The sequence below is a fragment of the Limulus polyphemus genome, unplaced genomic scaffold (assembly GCF_000517525.1).
Source record: "Limulus polyphemus unplaced genomic scaffold, Limulus_polyphemus-2.1.2 Scaffold524, whole genome shotgun sequence".
Taxonomy (NCBI): domain Eukaryota; kingdom Metazoa; phylum Arthropoda; class Merostomata; order Xiphosura; family Limulidae; genus Limulus; species Limulus polyphemus.
Window position 1 is genome coordinate 65,118 of NW_013666134.1, and position 22,630 is coordinate 87,747.

At 33.9% G+C, this 22,630-nt stretch overlaps 1 protein-coding gene and 1 long non-coding RNA gene across 2 annotated transcripts in view; one reads left to right on the forward strand and one right to left on the reverse strand.

Moving 5' to 3' along the window:
- Positions 1-22,630, reverse strand: part of LOC106458854 (glycylpeptide N-tetradecanoyltransferase 2-like) — a 49,245-nt gene that overhangs the window by 4,249 nt on the left and 22,366 nt on the right. Inside the window, exons 6-10 of the mRNA XM_013918408.1 lie at positions 10,485-10,601; positions 8,630-8,800; positions 8,138-8,246; positions 7,083-7,154; positions 2,399-2,497 (exon numbers count right to left, since the gene is read on the reverse strand). Of these exons, the coding sequence (XP_013773862.1) occupies positions 2,399-2,497; positions 7,083-7,154; positions 8,138-8,246; positions 8,630-8,800; positions 10,485-10,601 (568 nt within the window). The remainder of the gene's footprint in view (positions 1-2,398; positions 2,498-7,082; positions 7,155-8,137; positions 8,247-8,629; positions 8,801-10,484; positions 10,602-22,630) is intronic.
- LOC111085640 lies at positions 18,574-20,269 on the forward strand. Its single transcript, XR_002610448.1, has 2 exons — positions 18,574-18,709; positions 19,141-20,269. It is a non-coding gene; the product is annotated as an uncharacterized LOC111085640 (long non-coding RNA).

Sequence of the window (22,630 nt, forward strand, 5' to 3'; positions counted from 1 at the left end):
GGATGAATTGTAAGGTAACAATAGCTACTATCCAATCTGAATGAATTGTAAGGTAACACTAGCTACTATCCAAGCTGAATGAATTGTAAGGTAACACTAGCTACTATCCAAGCTGAATGAATTGTAAGGTAATACTAGCTACTATCTAAGCTGAATGAATTGTAAGGTAACACTAGCTACTATCCAAGATGAATGAATTGTAAGGTAACACTAGCTACTATCCATGATGGATGAATTGTAATGTAACACTAGCTATTATTCAAGCTGAATGAATTGTAAGGTAATACTAGCTACTATCCAAGCTGAATGAATTGTAAGGCAATACTAGCTACTATCCCATCTGGATGAATTGTAAGGCTGCTGTACCGTACATCAGATTAAGCAGACAAAACAAATGTACAACACTAAGTTGAAGGGAAGAGTAAGGAGTAGGAAGATACGAAATTGATGAGTGGAACATAGAAAACATATGGAAGACATGTCAAGAGTGATGTGTAGAAAAAGACCATAGATGGACTCAGAGGGAGGAGAAAATAAAATTGGAAGAGAAGTGAGGAGAGATCAAGTTTGAGAAATAAAAAATGACTGTCAGTAGAAAACGAGATGAACAACAAGAAAAGAGGAAGAGACTGGCACCCATAGGGTCAGATGTGACATGAGAGTCACTGACAAGAAGAGTAATGAACTAGATATCTGGTAGAGAGAGGATGTGAGAAAGAGGAAGTCCTGGAACCTGAAATGGGAAGTTTAGGGGTAGACTGATCCAGAGGAGGAACAGAGACAAAGGGCAAGGTGAAGAAAGATGAAAAACCTGGGAAGATAACAAATACTGAACTCATACAACATCAGTCCAAGTCTGCAAAGAGAAATGAACACCACAAAAGACATCTGAGCAAAGAAAGGGAGCAAGATGAAGTGCCTCAGACAAAAGGTAGAGGTAGCAAAAGGAATACAGGAGGGTAGTGAGAAAGGATGAAAATGGGGAACCAAAGAGTGAAATAGAAGGCAAGAGGCCCAATCTCCAAGCAGACTAAATAGATACTAAAGACAGGGAATTAAGAAAGGAAAGGAAGAATGTCTACAAGTTAGGACAAAAAGAGTCACTAATACACCTATATTAACAATGAACATAAATCACAGTAAGAAACACTGTAACTTATTAAAAGAAGTCCTGGAAACTATGCTCACTATACACCTGTAGCAGCATCTAAAAAAAAAAGGAGGGGAGAAGAAGAAAGAGAGAGAGAGAAAAGAAGAAGAAGATCAAAATTATGAGAACAAGTCTTGTTCAACACTGTAACTGGTAAGGAATGTTCTAGGAATATGTTCCTTATACAGTTATAACACAAGAGAACAAGCCTCGCTGAGCACCATGTAGCAACAGAATGTAAACTAGAAATGTGAAGAGTGATACATATTAGTGATTCCTTCAGATTACAAATATTTTATCAAATCATAAGAAGGCTTCACAAGGCATAGCCTACTTATTTCCATGATTTATGCACCTTGAGGTTAATGAATTTTACTTCTGTCTCAACAAAATTGGATATTTAAATGGCTTAACTCCCCATACTATTATAATAAATGGCAAAATATTTCCCCTGGAACAGTGACAGTGATATAGGGTTTAAAACTTTACACAAAGGTGATAAAATATCACATAATAACGTACCCATCTTTTTGCAAAAAAAGTGTTATACTGATGGAAATATTTGCTGCAGATTTGTCTCTCGATATCATCTATTGGTGTTTAGATCCTTTAGCAGTGACTGCTAGTTCACTCTCTTGTATGTTTCCTATGTCAAACTTGCACACTACTTGCATTTAGCTCTGTGCAATCTGAACATACTATGCAAGATCCACTGTCAGTAGTCCATGACTAAGCTACTGTTTGTTAAAAACAGAAAATCTACTTGTTAGAGGTTGAGTGGTTTGAGAATTCAAGGTTTTTTCTTCAAGTAGGAGATTCTTTGCTCAGATGTTTCATAAAACTTCCTGTAAAGATTCAAGTTATAGTTTCCTGTTCTACGAGTGATCCCAGAACATTACAGTGCTCACTGATATGTATTAGTCATTACAAAAGTAGCTAGACTGGTTTCTGAAGAACTCATTAATATGTAATAGTTAGTGTGCATATATGCTTAAAACATTTTAACACAAGAACAATAAATTGATATCTTAAATTTGATTATTTGAAAATTCTATGACATTTCCAGAACATGGTTACTTGATCTATTTTTCAGGAACTTTCCATGCCTGGAAACTGAAAATGTTCAAATTTGAGGATGCATACAAACCTCAGTTATCTTTATTTCTATAGTAACAATGATGCCTTCTCAAATAAGCTTCACAATTTTACATACTAGTTTTATGTTTGAAATATAACAAAAAAACTGACCTCAACAACAAAACTGTCTACTATATCCAGTCGTGGGATAAACCAATGGCAAAATTCTTCTTCTGAGAACACAGGGCAAAGGTCAAACTTCTCCAGGTACTTAAAAAAATCAAGCAAATATCAATAATCTGTACAGCTTTACTTCAATCTATTATTGTTCTATCATTCTTAATTATAATTTTTCTTTGACATGATGATTTTTACTAGACATTACAGTTTTAATTAATGGGCAGCTTTTAGCAAATTACCAACTAAATCTGGTAATTTCAAACAAAGTTTTAAGATTTCCAGACTTTTATTGGCAAACATCTACATGAAATTGCTAATAAAATGATTTAAAGAAATCATTTTTCCCTAAATCATTAATCAAAACTACACAGATGTTAAATTGTTTTAATAATAACATTAAAGCATAAGGCATTTGGTCATTGCAATTTAAATGGTAAAATATTAAGTATAATTTATTCATATACAAACTGTCACTGTGGTATTGTGTGGGAAAAGACAAACACTGAATTCATGGACTGAAAAGGAAAGTTACAAATCATAGATTGATTTATTTTTTTAAAGTTACTTAAGTTTGCCAAAAAAAAAGAGAGAAAAGTATGAACTAAACAGTATATATACTACTACATGTTCAGTCAGGGTTTGTTCCATCAGTCCTATAAATGCCATAAAACACAATACAAAGAAGGAAGCACTGTTACAATTAACTTTTACTTTCTGACATTACTAAAAAGTTCCATGTTTTTAAAAACAGCTAGGCAGTATTTTGTCAACATTATTCAAAGTTCATGCCCATACTGAAAAGTTTAAAATCATCACTGCTTGTGCCACTGTTCAAACCTTCCAATCAATTCATGAGAAAAGCATCAGCCTTTTTTATATTCTAATGCAGTACACTGTTATATTTATTCAAAACTTCACTACAATTTCCAATACCAAGGACAAAATTTAAGTGTATTGTAAAACAAGTTTTTGGTTCTCATACATATTCTGTTGCTGAAGTTGTTTTATAAGTATAAAATTAAGTTTTAGTTTCTATTCAAAAACTATTTTCCTGTACTGAAAATATATTTCCAATAGGTACTTACCTCCTCTCACACATATAACTATTCTTGTTCAGTGCTGCCATCTATATGCAAAAATATTTTCACATGCCACGAGCCTTGAAATCCTATGTACCCCATGATCAACGTGGTTCACTATGACTCGTATGCAAGTCATTATGTGATACACAACCCTCAATCAATAGGAGTGCGACACATTGACACACGACTTCCTCTATTTGATTACACCAAACTATCACTCTGAGATTAGGCAGAAACAAAAGCATTGGTTTTTAGTGGGGAGGAAGGTTGGAAGTGTGAGAAAAAGTAAGTACCTATTGGAAATATATTTTCAGTACAGGAAAATAATAACTTCTGATACAATACCTTACCTCTCTCACATGTATAACTAGAATGTCACATTGAATAGGCAGAGGGACTGGAAAATTTCCCTCGAAAGTGTCCAAAGAACGCCCATGAAATGTGATCTCCATTGGGAGAGGAACACACATGGAGACCACACTACTTCTATACCAGGTATACTCTGCACCCAGTGTGGAAATAGGTGTCACATACATGGGAGGAAAGTTGAAGGAGCACAACCAAAAGGGAGAGAAAAACCGAGTGGGTTCAAATCCAAACCACAATATACTGGAATCTCAATCCTGATAAAGAAAGACTGTAGAAGAACCATCTAAAACAGGAATGTGCACCAAGGTGCAGAGTGGCTAGAGTGAGACAGACCACAGGTGACAAGTCAACTCCAGTCCAAAACCAAACAGCATTGGGAATACAACTTCCAACCCATGACAGGAGGAGAGTCCACACCATCTTCACCTTAAGTTGAGTAAAAGAAAATTATATACTTTTCAAACCAATCTATGAAACAGGGCACATATGCACAAATCCACAACCAGCCATACATCCAAATGACAGTATGAAGGAATGTGGCAGGTTACATCAAACCACACTCAATCAGACAGTGACCTCACTGCACAACATCAGCCTCAGGTAGTGAAACTCTCTGAGGTAGAGTATAAGAGGGAGAACCTTAACCCCAGACAACATCATCCTCCAGAGAGGACCACACAGAAGCCAGAGCACATGTGATGGTAGGATGAGGGATTCCAATCAGAGAGCTGAACTACAATGTGACAGATCTACTCCAAAGCAACATCACCCTCTGATAGAACCACACAAAAGCTGGGTGCAGCACCAACCTTTGGACCCCACTGCATGGAGGTGGAGCACATTTTTGTGAAATATTCACATCATTATCCCCTGGATAGTACTGCAGAGAAGTTGGAGCGCAATGCCAACACCCAGGTTTCACCACATGGGAATGGATCTCCTCTAGAAAATATAGGCAACCTCACCATCCAAATAGAACTGCACAAAAGCTGGGTGCAACATCAACCTCTGGGACTCACCACTTGTAGGTGGAGCAGACGATTGGAGGATGAAACTCCATCTACACCAGCAGAACATCACCACCCTACTCTCTATTGAATAAAAGTGATCACATTCAGGACTACTCCATAGTCCACCAACCAAGCGGCTTGGAACTGGAAAGTGGGAAGGACTCCCATACTCCACTAGAAGAATAAAAGGGTGCAAAATGTGGTTGAGAGTCCAGAGGAATGCCAACATTGGAGACAGTACAACAGCCGACCATGAAAACCTAATTTTGAAAAGCAGACCAACCTTGACTTATGCAACCAAATGGATGGCAGGGATGGGCAACTATCCCCTTCTGCTTTACCCATGTAAGTATATGGGTTAGTACAGTTCAGAATGGGCATGTTTATGAAGGAAATATATTTCAAAGAAAACCTACTAGCGATCCTGTGGAACACCCAATCTCGACAGTGTGCATTATTGCCCATGGCTTTACATTATGGCTGTAAATTGCAGATTGGAGAAATAGATAGCATACCTGGACAGGCAATGCTCACCACTGAATAGGATCCTAAACCTATATGGGACATACTACTGGAAGGAAAAAATAGAGAGGAAAGATAACTTACCCAATCACAGCTGCAATGAAGTTTGAAATATGACAACAGGAGGAAGGCAGTACCACAATGAGGAAGAAACAGTCACCCTATGAAGATAGTGAGAAATGAATGTATGAGGTGTAGTCCACATGCCCAACTGCAACATTTCCTCCAACAGAGAACAGAGGTAAGATGCCAGGGAAAAGATAAGGTGTCTGATCTGATGCAATGACACCTGGAACAGATTTTTGGAGGAAGGAGACAAGGAGGAATATGCCAATTGAATCAGTTGCCGAAACTAACTTGTAAGGGTAGAAAGAGAAAGGTCACATACAGAGGACTGTTGCCATTGGTTGAAAAGGTGGGAATGGGAAACACAGAAGGAAGATGTGGAGGCAATATAACAATGAAGAGCACATACAGGATAAAGCAGTCTATCTGGATCAGACTGGGAATAAACATGGTAAATGGATGGAAATGAAATCATCGAGAATGAAGAATGACCCTCACAAGCCACTGAAGTTTTGGGTAGGAAAGGTCGATCCAGATAAAGGAGAACATATGTGGAATGAAACAGAGTACTTGAAATGTTAATGGCAAAGATATCAGACTAACGATACCATAGGCTAAAAAGAATAGGAAATAAGTCTTAAGAGATAGGTGAAACAAGGAACATGAGGATAAAGTTCAAACAGATGGAATGTAAGGCAGTGAAGAACAAGACTGATATTCCAATTTGGAAGAACTGCCCAACGAGGAAGTCTATGTATCCAGAAGGAATGCAATAAAAGGGAGATGGTAGGAGAGGAAAAGACAAAAGGTGTTGGATAGAGCAGCTCGATAACCAGCTATAGAAGAGACAGAAGCCCCATGATTGAACAGTGTGTGTGTTGAGAAGACTCCAGTTCAGAATGAGTTAACAGGAGGCAGCTGTCCATGTAGTGGTGTAAACGAAACCCTCAAGCATACAGAAGTCAGGCAAAGGCTTTGACCACCCAACAAAATACATATGGTGCCAAAGCAAGCCTCAAAAGGCAAGGAGCAAAACTGATACACAACCCCATAGTGGACAAAGTGAAGACACTGTCTGAACAGATGAGAAATATGTATATGGTGATAAGCATTTGAGATGTCAAATAAAGAAAAGAAAAAAATTAACATGTGAAGAGAGCACAATTGAAAACTATCTGCACTAAATCACTGCCTAATGAGAAGTGATAGTTTGGTAGAATCAAATAGACAGAGTCATGTGCATCATGAGGGTGTGTCACTCTACTACTGGTGGAGGGTTGTTGCATGTGAGATGTAGTAAACCACATTAATCGTGGTGTATATGGGAGTTCAAGGCTTGTGGCATGCACACATTTTTTGCATATATAGGGCAGCACTGAACAAGAATAGCTATACATGGGAGGGGATGTAAGATACTGTCTCGGGATATTGTGTTTAAGCAGTTTTGCACTAGAAAAAAAAATCAAAATTCCTATTACTTTTGCTACTCTTTACACAATCATTCAGCAGTATATAAATTTTTTTTTTCTGCACAAAACAAAATTAATTTTTAACTTTGCATTATGCTATTACAGTATAAGAAAAGAAACAATCATCCTAAACATCTAAAAAAAAACAAAGGCTTACCTCATTCAAAAGCTCATGAGCCTGATGGACATCTTTTGGGGCAAGCTGTCGGAATCCTTCTATTTTGGGCTTCTATAAATACAAAAACAGAACGCTGTCACTGTTTAAGTAGAATGTTTCAATAATTACTTTTTTTCTTGTGAGAAACACTAGGGTTGCTAAACTTGTCAAAAAAAATAGTAGAGAAGTTATTCAAAGCACTAAAAGTATTGTCCTTTTAAACTATATAGATAACAACGAGAAGAGCAGTGAAGCATTTCTGAGATACCACAACTGAAATACACAGACTAAAAAAAGAGGTCACTCAGAATGCAATTGTTTTTCCACATTCATTTTAAGTTGACCATTGTGGATTTCAAACCAATAGCATTTCAAATGTCTTGTGCATTCCACAAGTCACCACCCAGAAAGTCTTCACCTTCTACTTTGGCAAGTCTTTAAAAAATTAAGATTAGCTTTCTCTGTGACTTTAATTTTATGATTATGTAAATTTACCAATACTTCTATTTCTATTTATTCTTGCATTTTTTTTTGCCATTATTGTTAGAAAGTTTGTTACTTTTTCATATGATTTTTCTCATTTTATACCAAATTTATTTGTATTATTTTACTTTGCTGGTTTTATAATGCTCTTCTTTTTTCTGTTCTTTGGCTTCCTTAATATTAATGTTAGATAAACCTCTAGTTGATTACATGAGTGGTCAAAGCATGCTTGTTAGCGTGACTCAGGTTTTCTAATCAACTAACATGCCCCCCTTTAATCCAAAAGAAAAAGCTTAAGGTTTTATCTTTTAGAAAAAAAAGGCTATTATTCAATCCCTTGTTACAAGAATACGAGTAAGTTATGGCTAAACTGTTCTGTTTAAAAAACTGGTATTGCACAATCATTTGACAAATTTCTACTATATTTTTGTTAGTAAAGATGTAATTTGTGAACAATATCAGTCTTTGAATGTTGTGTAAAATGCTTGGTTACAATAGATTAAATTGAGGACACTTCAAAATATTTATCAAATTTCAACAGAAACAAAAATAAGTGATAGACTAAAGTGTACCTCAGGAAGTTTGTACAATTTTAAGGTTCTCTGCATTGTCATATTCCGACTCAGATGGGAAAACTTAACCTCAATCAATTTTCGAGGATTTAGAGAGCGATGCCAATACCTGAAAAAGGGAGGGAAAAATAATGAATTTCTACATACACTTCAGAATATTTTAATAAAGTTACAAGGTAGTTTTGATATAAGAAATCAAGTTCTAGAATCACTGTGTGTTTTAATAAAGTTATTTTGATATATTTGAAAAGCTATCAACGCTAAATGCTGGCATAGATTTTTCTAAAGACTAATTGAAAGATACCAGAGAAGACTTTTTTGATTCTTGTCTTGAATGATTCTTCTTCATTAATATCCTTGTGGATTGAAACAGAAACGATCTGTGTTATATTCACTTTGTTTATCAATGTAGAACCAGAAATACTTTTTATCCTCGATATATAATCCCCTTTTCTAATTTTTAATTCTTTGTACATTGGAAACATCACCCACCTACATGTTCCTATAGGTTTTGGTAGTACTACACCTGCTGTATACACTGCTTGGAATATTCCTTGCAAGTTAACTCTTCTAGTAATTTCTCGAATGAGTACGGGAGCCATTCGCTTTGACCTAAGTTTCTTGTGAACACACAAGAAGTTAATTTCCACCATTTTCTGAACACTGAAATGAATAGAATGACCAGATTACAGAATTCTTAATTTCATTTTTAAATGAGCATACAAGTAACAAAAAAAGCATAGCCGTAATACATATTTTTTCATGGAGTAAATTGTAAAAGTAAGTGTCTGTTTTCTCAAGCATTGCTTCTGGGCTAGAGCCCAGAATCTGAGCAACATATAACAGACTTGGTAATAACCCCTTTGATATCCAATATAGTCCCAAAACTTACACTACAATATTTACAATAACAAGACTGGTTTGGAAAAACACATAAAAGAACATTTTCTTTTATCACTTAAAACTATCATCTTAAACTGGAACTAATACTACACCAAAATTGTCCCAAAACTTAAACTGATCTTTCATGGTCAATTTATGTGAAAAACATTCAAGTTTTTGGTAATGCACTTACAATATTTAGTGAAATTCTTGACATAATTCTGAACACATATAGACTTATATCCAAACAGTAGGAACATAAATAACTTTTACACACTTCCAACAAAATCCTACCAGAAAAAAACAATACGAATGTGAAGTACAATAGAATAGCCCTAAATGGACTTCTGAAAAAAAAGTGGAGAAGACATAAAATTGAACAAATACAGAATAATCCAAAGTGAAAGTTCAATAAATTATAAAATAAAAATTTTGACATTCCACAGAAAAGTGTTTAATAAACAAGGAAGGAGTAATATTAAGATTTTGGAATGACAAGTCATTCAATGACTGAAGCAAAATGATAAAGATGATTTTAGTATGTTTACAACATAGTTGTATCGCAGAAGACCAAAATTAACTTTAAACTTAGTGGATCAAGTAGTAATGCCTCGTACTTCTAGCCGAAACCCTGATTCCATGCATAGAAGTCACAAGATGAAAAAGCTTTAAGAAACAATCTAGATTTATTCAGTGTCAAATATTTAATAATGTAAACCAAGAAAACCATTAGGTAGAATATAAAAAAAGAATTTCATCTGTGTGATCAGAACAGTAGAAAAAAGTTATCTTTTCATACTAACAATAGTAAAATGAACATGTAGCCCAAGTTATCTGATTAGATATCTTTGTGGATATTTGTGGAATGTACATTTTATTGAACACATTCATGTAAAATGTTACTACATGTGCATAAACTAGTCTAATACAATTCTTGGAGTTGGCAATATTTTCATGTTTCCAGTTAACTACACTAAAGATGCTTGTCTTTCATTTGTAGTTCCAGCTTAATAAAGTTTTAATAACCTACAACATAGTAGAAAGTTTTATGTTTTTAAATCAGCTTCATTCATTAGTATGAGCTGTATAAAATATTAGCGACTATAACAAATGTTTTTCAAGTTAATAGGTGTTTCTTCACTATACAAACCTCTGAGCCTTTAATATACACTTTGAAACTCCTATTTAAACTTAAATTACAATTTTAACAAGTTTGCAGATATGGTATTAGCTAAAATAAACCTGGTTACTATAACAATAAGTATTACAATATCAATAACAAAGCATTTTATTCTTCTTATTAACTCTTTAACAAATTTAAGTATTGTGGTATAACTAATCTTTTAAGAATGAGGTTTTGTTAAATAATGATTAGTTCCTTTGATACTAGCTCATGACACTGGCCATGAATGCACCTACTTGGGACTAAAGAAATACACAGCAGTTATGACAAATATTAACATACTGGTCATAAACTCTTATCGTGGCAGGAACAGCACAGATGAAACCCACAAGTTTGTTACTTTTCACAACCCGTACACCACAATGCCATTCCTGTAACCACCCTGGTGGCTGAAGTGCCCTAAACAGTATACAAAATATAAATGAATTAACTTTAGTTAAAAAACAATCAACAGAACACTTTTTTCTATTGTTGTCTAAGCTGTGAAAACAGCCTACCTGGTGAACTGACTAACTAAACAACAATTCAGAAAAAGTTTGTTCTTTATTCTTAAATTGTCAATTTACTTAGATTTAGCAGAAAAATACAAAATTTCTGTAAAAAGGAAAACAAAAAGTCATGTTATTAATACATTGAATAAATATTTGTAGCTACAAAGTTTCATTTATATTCTTTATACTTCATTTAACTTTAACTTTATATTTATATTCTTCTGAGAATGTTAAGTCTTTCTTTATACATGAACATTCGAAAAAAAAGAAAATTTTCAGCAACAAAATTGTAGTTTAGTAGCATGTGTTGTTCATAGGAAACATTTCTGGACAATACAGTTTGACACATGTGTGATTATGCATAAATTTATATTACAAACCTTACTATCAATATCTAAAAATATATATGAATAATAATTACACTAATTATTACAGTATTTCAAGAGTTTATTCGTATTTATTGATACATTTAATGTAGCTTATTGCATTTTTTAGACAAGGGAAACAAGATCTCAGCTTTGCTTTTAGCTTAAAAATTTTGAGCTTTTTGAATAAAATTAATATGATCCTAGTTTGAAATGTAAGAGAGCAGTAATTTATAAAAAAAATGTAGTCAAATCTACCCAGCATTTTTTAAAGAATGAATGAGTTACTATTTTTATGAACAATGAACTTAATTGATAACTTAATTTTAAATTTTTTCTCTTCCTCACTAAAATGTGTAACTTCAGTGAAGAAAGACTCAAAAGTAGTAGTTGAAAGATATTCAATTCAGGCCTTTCAGCAGGGTCCAGAAATAAACAGGACAAATACAGTAATATTTTAGGATGAATAAAGGAATTTTAGAGAAAAATAAAGGAGTATATAAAATTGAACTTAGTTCATATTTTCATCGTCTGAAACTGCCAGGTGGAAATCATTCATGTGTGTTGGTTGAAAAAATAAACCTTTTCTGAGTCTTATCTTTTCTTTTGACAATCAATTCTTATGTTTGCACCCTTTGCATATCATGGCATTTTCACACACAATACAAAATCCTTGGTAACCCCTTTTATATTTATTGGTATCATGAGAGCCTTTGCTCAACACCTTCATGGCCTTGAACGATTGTCTTCTATTGGTCCATTCTCAGATGGTATCCTCATCTCACACATCCATTCTTTTATTGAAGGCTACTTGATTGAGGGGCTTGTCGTTAGATCTAAGTCCTTTTTCATGCCCACTCTATATTTGGTACTTCTGAGTGTTTTCTCAGCCTTATCTTTGCCTCTGAGCTACAGTTTATCTGAGCACCAGGATTTGTGCTTCTCATTATCTTCCTGTAAGAGAGGTTCATTTGTTTTTGGGGACTCTGGCTTTTCCAAAGTAGAAACTTTGTTAGATAGATAGTGGTAGATACATTGTTATAAAGTTCAAAAAATAAAATAATCCACTCAAAAAACTTTGTCTCTAGACTATTATTTAAAGTCTTGAACTTATTTTATCCAAACAAAATTATTCCAACAATAGTCACATAACACCTGTTTGCTCACAGAAGGAGATGCATATTTCAAAGTCTGTTACTGATCAGTGTTTTTAAGTCAGAAAATTTCCCATTTTCTAGAAATCGTTTTTCTCAGAACTGAGTGAAGCACAACGTTACTGCTTGTTGTCAATAAAGATGGAAGCTGTGGGGTTAGGCTTACAAGGGATTACTGATATAAAACATTGATTATACAGGATTTTCAATACAAATGTTTAAACTCATCTTGTTTGTCAATTTTATAATTAACAAATGAGATTATTTTCTTACAATACACATCAAACGAGATGAACACAGGCTAGTTTACATATTGCTGTTGCTATTTTTACACAACTTACATTTTTTGCTACAACTAGAAGATCGTGAAGTAGTTCACATATACTGCCATCCCTACTGACATTGTAGAAAGAATAGGCAGCTTTCAAACTCTTGTAGGCAGGATGGTGCATGACTGTTGATGGCAGGCAGTAGAAGCTGGCAAAGTCAGTTATTTTCCCATTTTTCTATTGAGAATCAGGATAATTTGATTACTAATTATCTGGTTTATATATCGAGTAGTCAAAATGTACTTATTAAAATTTTTAACACTAAACTGAAGTAAAAATGTTTGCTATAACTACATGAAATGTTGGGGTTATCTTACTAATTTAAAATCATAATGGTGTTACAAAACTAAAATATCATGACATCAGGTTAACTTGGCATTTTAAAAATTTCTAAGAAGCATATGTTATTAAAACTCTAGTGTCAGGAAATTAGATTACTATTACAACAATCCAAGGCCTCTTCAAGCTTAAGAATTAACAAAGTATTTTCCATACTTCATGTTTTGGTAAAATATATTATTGCACAAAAAACTAAGTGTCCAGTCTTGACACAGAACAGCCATCTTCCTTGCATGTCTGCCTATGAGGTTTGTATGCCACAAGCCTTGAGACGACTTACATTCAATTTCAAGTTTTAATGTGAACTGTGCTGGTGCATGATGATGTCACCATGCGACAAAAGCCATCCACTTATGCACTTGCACTTATGATAACTTCATAACGAGGCAATATGGAAATGGGGAGGATGGGTGGGAATGTGTGCAGAAGTGTCTATCAGAAATACATTTTCAGGTAAGGTAAACGTAAGCTTCTGGGATGATAACTCACTTCCACACACAAAACTGCTAGAATTCCATGTTGAAGTAATGGAGGAGCTGATGAAAAATGTTACTCAGAGAAGTTCCCTTCAGAAAGAACTTTAAGGGAAGCCTACGAGTGCGACCCCTAATGGCAAGGACTCCGTTGGTCTACCACACTCATGGAAAGCTGCATCTTGTCTCGACCATGGTACACTCTTCACCCAAGAAGTAGGGAGGGGGGAAAGATGCAAATAAGCCTCATGTTGTAAAGACAGGCAGAATGAGAACATAATTGTCTGACTACTTGCACACAAGTGGTCAGAAAGCCAACAGGTGTAGTGTAGTTGGGGTGTGTTCAGACTATACATTGTATACTCATCTCAACTGTACTGAACAGACTCTGGCTACAGGAGGTGAGCACAATAGATATGTATTAAGTTTTTTGAAGGGTGATGTGCACTATGCTGACAGCATCATTATCACCCCACTTCTCACTGTATTGTGCTAAGTCCAACCGATAAGGATTCTCCATGATCCACTGACCTAGAAGCTAGGAACTGGTAAATGGTAGGGGTCTCCCAAGTTCCACCTGAAGAGAAGGTGGAGGGTGGGGGATAGAGAATTCATACTGGGGAGACTCGAAGAAGTGTCAGGATCCTCATTAGACCTCCAGCCAGAAAGGTCTTTTATTGGAGACAGTGCAATGGGTGACCATGAAACCCTATTTTTAAAAGCCAGATAGTGTAAGCCAAAGAAGTTGGTAGAACATTCCCTGGTGTTGGATTTTTCCATGATAGTTCATGGAATATGTGCAGTCTGTATTGGGACAACTTAATAAATATGTATACAACAAGGATACCTCAAGTGGTCTTGCAGAACACCCCCATCTTACAGTGGGCATTGATAGAGCTACAGTAGATAGTATGAAAGGTTTCTGCTGTCCTGTCTTAATACAGACTTTGGATAAACATATCATGAGAGGTAACACCAGTCACCTGGTGGGATCCTATGAAATTAAAAAAGGGGCTCTGAAAAATAATTCTTCTTTTCAAAGACAGTGGGGTGATTGAAGAATGGCAACTGAGGGAAGCCTAAACCCAGCAGAAGACGAAACAGCCAAATGGTGTAGATAATGAGTGGTGAATATGTGGAAAGTTGTCCATATGCTCACCTGGAGGATCTTATCCTATGGCCAGTGAAGATGAGAAGCAAGAGAAAGAGAAAGGTGATGAATCAAATGTGAATAAATGTGAAATAGCCTGTGAGCATCTACATCTAGAGGAGTAGACTCATCCATTCAATAAAGGTAGAAGGAGAAAGGTCCCTGGAAGAAGAGGGGCCCTATGGTAGAAAAAGATGACAACTGGGACCCAGAAAGGAAGAGGTCCATGATAAGTAACCCTGAGTAGCCTAAACAGGACACAGGAGCTTATCCAGATTCTAATGATCAAGTTCAGTGAAATACAGAAGGAAGGGAGATAGAAGAGAAAGTACGGTCCATGTGATAGAAGTCTTAGGAAGGAAAGATTTGTCAGGGGAGAGTATACAAGTGTGGTGGAAGAGGGTGCGAGAAGCATTCATAGCATAGACATCCAAATAATGTATAATGCAAGCGAGAAGGAGAAAATAAGTCTGGGGAGAAAGACAGTATAAAAGGCAAGAAGCCAATAGCTCAAATGAGGCCCGAGAGCATGTAAAACTTCATTAAGGTCCTAGTCATGCATGGAAGTTAAGCAAGGAGGTCAGTAAAGAATGAAAAAGCAGAGTGGGAGGACAGAAGATGAAACTCCCTGTGGTATGCAGGAAAGCAAAATGCTATGGACAAGGCCACCCAATAACTAGCAAAGGTGGAGACTGACAAACCATGGACATATGGCCAGGTTAAAATGCAAAAAGGTAGTTCATAGTATGATGGCCAGAAATAAGACAGTGGCAGATGAACCAACAATGAAAGACCCACCACTGTCATTGATAAACAAACACAGTGGAAGAGCAACAACAGGAATGCCACATGATCAGAGGGTCAAGCCCGATAAGTGATGGACCGGATAAAACCCACATGTGAAGATGAAGGGAAAATATCCCTCTATGAAAAAATAGACATATGAGGGTGAGGCAACAGAGAAGAGATATTAGTTGAGTAAGGTGAAGTAATAGAGAAGGAATATTGGGTAGAGAAAGGAGGATCTGGATGCTAAGCAAAGAAGCAGAGAAAACCAAGCTGAACTGGTCAAAAAAGCACCAACAATAAGACCCAACAAGGAGCATCGCGTATCAAGGTGAGGACCCAAGGGAGGAGACAAAGAGGTAAGACCAGGCCTGGCTGAGATGTGAAATAGTGAACCAGAAGAGAAGAGCCTGGAGTTGAGAAGTGTGGCAAAGGTGTCTCTGAGAGGTGTGTCCAACCAAGAGGAAACCAAATGAAAGACCTGGTGGCATACAGACCACTCCATTGGTAAAATGCAGATTGACTGAAGGAAGCAGTCCACCATCAAATTCATAGCTCCCGGTAAATGACAAGCAACAAGACAAACCAGATGTGAGTGGGCTCAGAAGAGTAGGTTTAATGCCCAATAACAAAGGTTCCTGAAACTGGTGCCTTCTGGATGGTGGGTGTAAGAAACAACTGTGGAAATGATGGAGTGGATCATAACAAAGTGATCCATCAGTATGGGCAGGAATGGGAACATGCCCAAGGAACAGCAAGATATTCAAGAACATTGATGTGGAGTGAACACTTGTCCTACATCCAAGTGCCAAAAGATCTGGTTTTGGAGATGGTAAGAGAATACTGAAAGTAGTATGGGCATGATCTAATCACCATGGCAATTCCTCAAGGAGAGGAGAGGTAAAAAAAAAAGTGAACATTGGAACTTGAGATAGAATCCTTTAGATCTGCAAGGTCTACTGGAGGATGCACATGTGCTCATGCTCCAAATGAATGAAGGGATCCGCACTTTTAGGAATTAACTAATGAAAACATTGCCATTTAAAAGCAAAAGATTATCTACAAGATATTTAGTAATGGAGCCCAAAATGTTACGAAAATATCCCAGTCTAGATTGATCACTGTATAAATAACAGATGATCTAATCAGATACGAGTATGCAGACTGTCTTTAATTCCAAAATATTTAACTTCTAGCTGATGCCTGTCGCAATAAGTCAATGACAACTCTTCTAAAAATAGTCAACCCAATCCCTTGGATTAGTATGTGTGTGCAATTTGATTGTCATTTCCTGTGTTATTTAAATAACAAAAATTGCTTTGCATTTGTTCAGGAAATATAGTGTATATCAGACATTTCACTATTAAATATATATATATGTATATATATATATACAGCAGTTAGGCTTATGACACTTATTTTATTATACTGCTACCATTTGTATTTGAATTTCTCTCTCTTTTATTAAGTGTATGTTAGTTATCATAGGGTATAATTATAAATAAAATCAATTTTTTAGCAATTTTTTAAGAATTTTATTCAGTATAGATCTAAAAGGAAAAAGTAATATGGAGTGAGTTATGAACTAAGAGAAACAAAACAGTATTAATACCATACATCATAATACTAAAATTACAGCCCTGACTTAACTTCTTTATTATATTTATATTTCTATAATTTAAGTGCCAATACTTAAAACAATTTTTCTCAAAAAGTTCAATAATTACTTAATGTCACATTTGGATTTGACAAGGTCTTACTTTACATTTAAAAAAAGTGTAGTTAACTCTCTGCTTGGTTCAAACAGACATAGAAAAAAATACCAGGACCTAATTTACTAACTTTAACAGAAAGAGAACTCCACCAAAATTAATTAACTAATGTTTTATCATATTAATAAAAATGCAGTAATAGTTGCTGTACAAAACATTCCATAAATAAATTTAACACTTGGGCAATAAAAAAACAAACCTTTTTCAAATAAAAAAAAGATACAAAACAATTCTAAATGACCATGTGCTACTGTACAAAGTACTAACAAATTCTTCATCATTTACGCTCCTCTAAGTTTAATAACAAGCAATAAAGCCTTGTGTCTTTCTTCCAAATACTACGTTTCATTGAAGTTAAAAACTCCTTCAGCGTATAAACCAAAACCAAATAGTACTTACTGGTCATATTAATTCAACTTCCCAATAGGATATTAAAAGGTTAAAATTCAAGGAACTTGTGTATATATTTAAAATATGAAAATCCACAAATGAACAACGGTTGTAAAATTCACTCTACGTGTTTCAACATGGTTTCACGTCATTTTCAGGAGTGTTCAAAACAGTTACTGTGTGCTATATATAAGTTCAAAACCCATCATTATGTGAAACTAGTTTACAACTTAAAAAAAAAAAGATCACACCATCTACATACTTTCTGATTTTTTAACCCTTCATAATTATTTATTTATTTTTGCTGTGTTTCATTATTTCAATGGTTGCTAATATTTCTAATGAAACACAGCAAAAGCAACTTGATCTTAAATAAGGCTGAAGGGTCAGAAAATCGGAAAATATGTAGATGGCGTGATCTTTTTTGATTTGTAAACTAGTGTCATATGACCATGGCTTTTGTACTTATATAGCACACAGTTACCGTTTTTCACACTCCTAAAGAGACGTGATACCACGATGAAACATGTAGTGACTTTTACAACCACTGATCGGCTTAAATAAAGATTTTAATTGTGTTTAATTGTTGTTTGTGGATTTTAATAGTTTGCCAATAGAACAGCAACTGATTAGTTGCTGAACATACATGAGATATCAAACCAACAAAGCTAAGATTCATAATCATATATTGTTAGAGAGACTGTTTTCATATTGTTCATGCATTAACAATTGTATATCTCATAATTTTTCTGACAATCGCACTCCATTATTTTTAACAGGTTTTCTCAGTTTATTGCTGCAATTTTACCTAAAAAAACTTTTAAAAGAACTAGAAATCTTGTGGGTTAATAAAATCTTTATATTTCAATGTGGTGTTCAGCCTGAAAGTTTTTTTGTATGATAATACATACCTATGTTTAAACAATATTAAAAACAGTAATTGTTGTGGATAATTTTATATGTTGTCAAGGGTGCTGTCAAATGATAACCTGTATATTTCTGTTGTATGTTTATATAATGATAAGCTGTATATTTCTGTTGTATGTTTATATAATGATAAGCTGTATATTTCTGTTGTGTGTTGTGGAAGTTTCAATATATTCCTTTTCTTGTTTTTCAGTCTGGATTTGATGTTTTTAATGCCTTAGATCTCATGGACAACAAAGAATTTCTTGAAAAACTTAAGTTTGGAATTGGGGATGGAAATTTGCAATATTATTTGTATAACTGGCGTTGTCAACCAATGACTCCAAACAAGGTATAATGTTCAATTGTAATTTAAATTTAACGGTAGCTGTTCTAGTATTCATTGTATATTATTATTATATTTCTATACATATATATTAAAACTGTTGTTGACCCCCCAGTAACATAGTCGTATGTCTGCAGACTTACAATGCTAGACACAGGCTTTCAACACCCGTGGTGGGCAGAGCACAGATAGCCCATTGTGTAGCTTTATGTTTAATTACAAACAAACAATTGTAATTAAATATAATTTAGTGATTAATTATTTCCGTTAATGTATTTTGTGTTCAAGAATTTATAAGCAATATGGTTTGTTAAATACTATTATTATAGATGCAAATTCTGTTTGTTTTCCATTATTGTTTTACATATTAATAACCTTGTGTAAAATGTGTTTCAATATTTTAATTTTTTCCTTATTTTCATAATTATTTCTCTTAGATTGGTCTAGTCCTTCAGTGAAGCAGAGAAGGAAAAACTTTACACAGGAATATTGTTTATTGGAACGTTTACTTTCCGTACCACCAGGAAACCTAATCAGCTGTATAATTATACTGTTTTCCCAATCATTACAATTAAGCATCGTGTGTTGTGCCTTTTTAATGAAAAGAAATATTAGATAAATTTAATATTTCTGATTTTTATGAGCTTCAATGAAGTAGTTTAAACGAAGAGTTATGCTGATTGGTATATGTCATCAATATTGTAATTTAAAACAAACCATCAGATACTAATAGTAGTAGTAATAATTAAGAAATTTAATTGAATAGAAAATCTGCAGTACAGACAAGTCAAATGTTTTTAAAACTTTAAGAAGATGTACAAATTATTTGATTTTGATAATATTCATGATTTTTTTAATGCCGATTGATCTGCCCTTACAAAAATATTGAGTTTATGGTAAATGTTTATCACATAAGAGTAAGAATCACACTGAAGTTTTGATTAATGTGGTGAGTGATATTGGTAATACTCTTAAATAAATTGTACTAGTTAATCTATATTAAATTATAGCATCTAGTTAGTGTTAGTGAGTCAACTGATGCAAACTTCAGAATGTTGTTAACTTTAAAAATGTTTGCTTTTTCCTCCACGTAAATATCCAAATTTCTTATTTAGTTGAATTTGAACTTTTCTCTCTAAATATACAAATAAAAATTCTTAAATTTAACATATATGTGTACATATATCAGTATATGTTTTTGTGCGTGTATGTGTATATACCTATAAAATCATGATTTAGATTCATTTAAAGTTTATCAAACCACATGGTAAAGTTAAAGGTATTTCAAATCTGACAAAATTTCAGGAATCATCTGTAAACTTTTGTGAATTTACTACTCTTGATAGAGTACATAAATAAGTTAAATAATTAAACCATACTCTATTATAATTGAATCAATATATGCCATGTGTGTGCATAACGCATCACGCTTACTTACGTAAGACTGTACTTGAGTTAGCTGAAATGAAGAATTCTGTGCCTTTTCTGGTATAGGAAAGGTAGTGTCTAGATCAGCCACCCCTTTTGTTCTTGACATGATAAATAAATTAGAATTCCATTTGTCCAGAGTCAGTTATATTCTTTTTAATTTGGTTTAAATGTGAATATGTTTATGTCAAAACATGCAGCTGCATTTGGACTGCCATATTTGAATACTGTCAGTCTTTCTTTTGAACAATCACGTGGCTCATCACATAGCGGTTACTGCTTTAATTTATGCTACATGAGGCCAATAAATATTTTTTTTAATTTCTGTGATGTCATTTTGGACAACTTTGTTTTCTATAAAGAACAAAGAATGTGATTTAGTTTATTTATCTAATAACCCAGGTTGTCTGATTTTGTTTTTTTTTAGCCTGGAAATAAAATTAGTTTGATTTATTTAAATATTTTTTTGAACACACACACAAAAAAGAAAATAATAATAAAGAAATAATATCTTAAGAGATTTCATGTAGTATGTGTATGTAGGAAGCAGGTGAGATTGAATTTTATCATTGTGAATTTGAATAAAAAGATAGGCAAAAATATCTTACGATACACTGAAGAACTTGTTTAAAACTAAAAGACTGACAGATTATTAACTATTGTGACCGTGAGTTTCCAAATGTATATATTGTGTGAAAAATATTGAATGATCAGACTGAACCCTAATGAAGGTTGTTCAGTATCTTCATTATTTTGGTTCTGTACAATAACATAACGGTGAAAGTATAATGTAACTAAAAAGTTAAATGCCATTTCAGTCTCACTTATTCTGATCTCGCTAACCATGTTAGTTTTACACAGTCTAAAAGTAAGAATTCATCAATGATCCATTACATAATTTATTAGCAGTTTGTTTCTGACTTTGGTCTTAGGTCACTTGTGTGAATTCTGATGTATAACTGTTAGTGTTCCAAGGTAATTAACCTGTTGAGTATCTGTGCCATACAAAGACCCCCAGTAACATGGTGGTAAGTCTGAAGGCTTATAATGCTAAAAACAGGTTTTGATACCTGTGGTGAACACAGCACAGAGAAGCCACTGTGTAGCTTTGTACTTAACTCTAAACAAACAAAAAGAAGCTAGTTTTTAAACATTATCTTATTTGTACTGAGAGATTCAAAACAATTCTTCTTTCTCATAGTTTCTTATTCTTCTGATAATTACTCAGTTCCCTCGAGCACCTGTTCAGGTGTTAGAAGAATTACTTTTATAAGGAAAGTTGAGAAGTCTAATATTCATTGAGGTAAATCTGTGCTTCAACCTAAAATTATAACCTAATATCAGCCGAGTGATATGAGGCTTACACGTGAATAATGTTTAATTTAATGTCTTTTTTTTGTCTTTTTTTTACTTGTGTGGTGTTTTCAGTTTTAGATCTGTACATTTTTAACATGGAAGAATAAGACCTTACTTAAAATGAGCAGTATATCATTCTTAATAAAAATCCAGATTCTTGATTAAAATCTTGTTAAAAAATTATATTCACTATAACATCAAATTAATTTACTGATAAAAGTGACTGTCAAATCTACCATTCGATAGGGTTGCCCAAGAGTTATAGATTGACGCTAACTTCCCTATAGTTTGTTGGTTCAAGATCAGGGACAGCTGGTACGAATAACACTTATGTAACTTTGCATATGTCTGAAACAAACCAAACCCTTTTACTCCTTATCTTAAATGTATATACGTATGTGTTGAAGTGTATTCCATGTGTGTCCTACATGAAGACCTGTAGTACATTCATGTAATTAATTTAAGCAACATTGAGAATCCACTATAGCAAAATAACTGTTGTTATAATTCTAGAAACAAATGCTTATTTTCAAAATAACATTGAAAAAGTGTTGTTTTTGTGTGTGCGTATAAAGATGTGTTATGTTCTGATGAAATAATAATTAACTAAAGTTATGGCTGAAAACTATTTCATAATTGAAATTTCCCAATTAAATATATTTCAAAGATTCCGAATTCTATTAAAAGATTAAGTAACCGTTTTTTTTTGTTTTGTTTTCTTATTAAAATTAACAAGTGTTTTCTTACCTGGAGAAAATATTAAGGCTGAAAACCCATAATTTTTATTAACTTTTCAACAATTTGATAAAATTAATTATTTTTAATATTGTAAGGTTCTACTAAGAAAACTTAAAAATAAGCTAGTAAATCTGCATGCACTATTTTAGAGCTGACCTGAAAACAGTGTTTCTATTCAGATGGCACTAATAACAATTTTAGTCTGTAAAGATTCTTTAAAAATTAAAATTCCACATGATAGAGAAGAGTAAGATATTTTTGAATAGCATAAACAGTATCTAGAACAAGAAATGGAATCCAGATTAATACTGTTGTCTCGGCTCACCCAAGAGTTGATTTACATTGGTTTTTTTGTGGCCCAATGATGAGCTTATTGAACTTAAAGACTGAAAGATTGAAAACCAT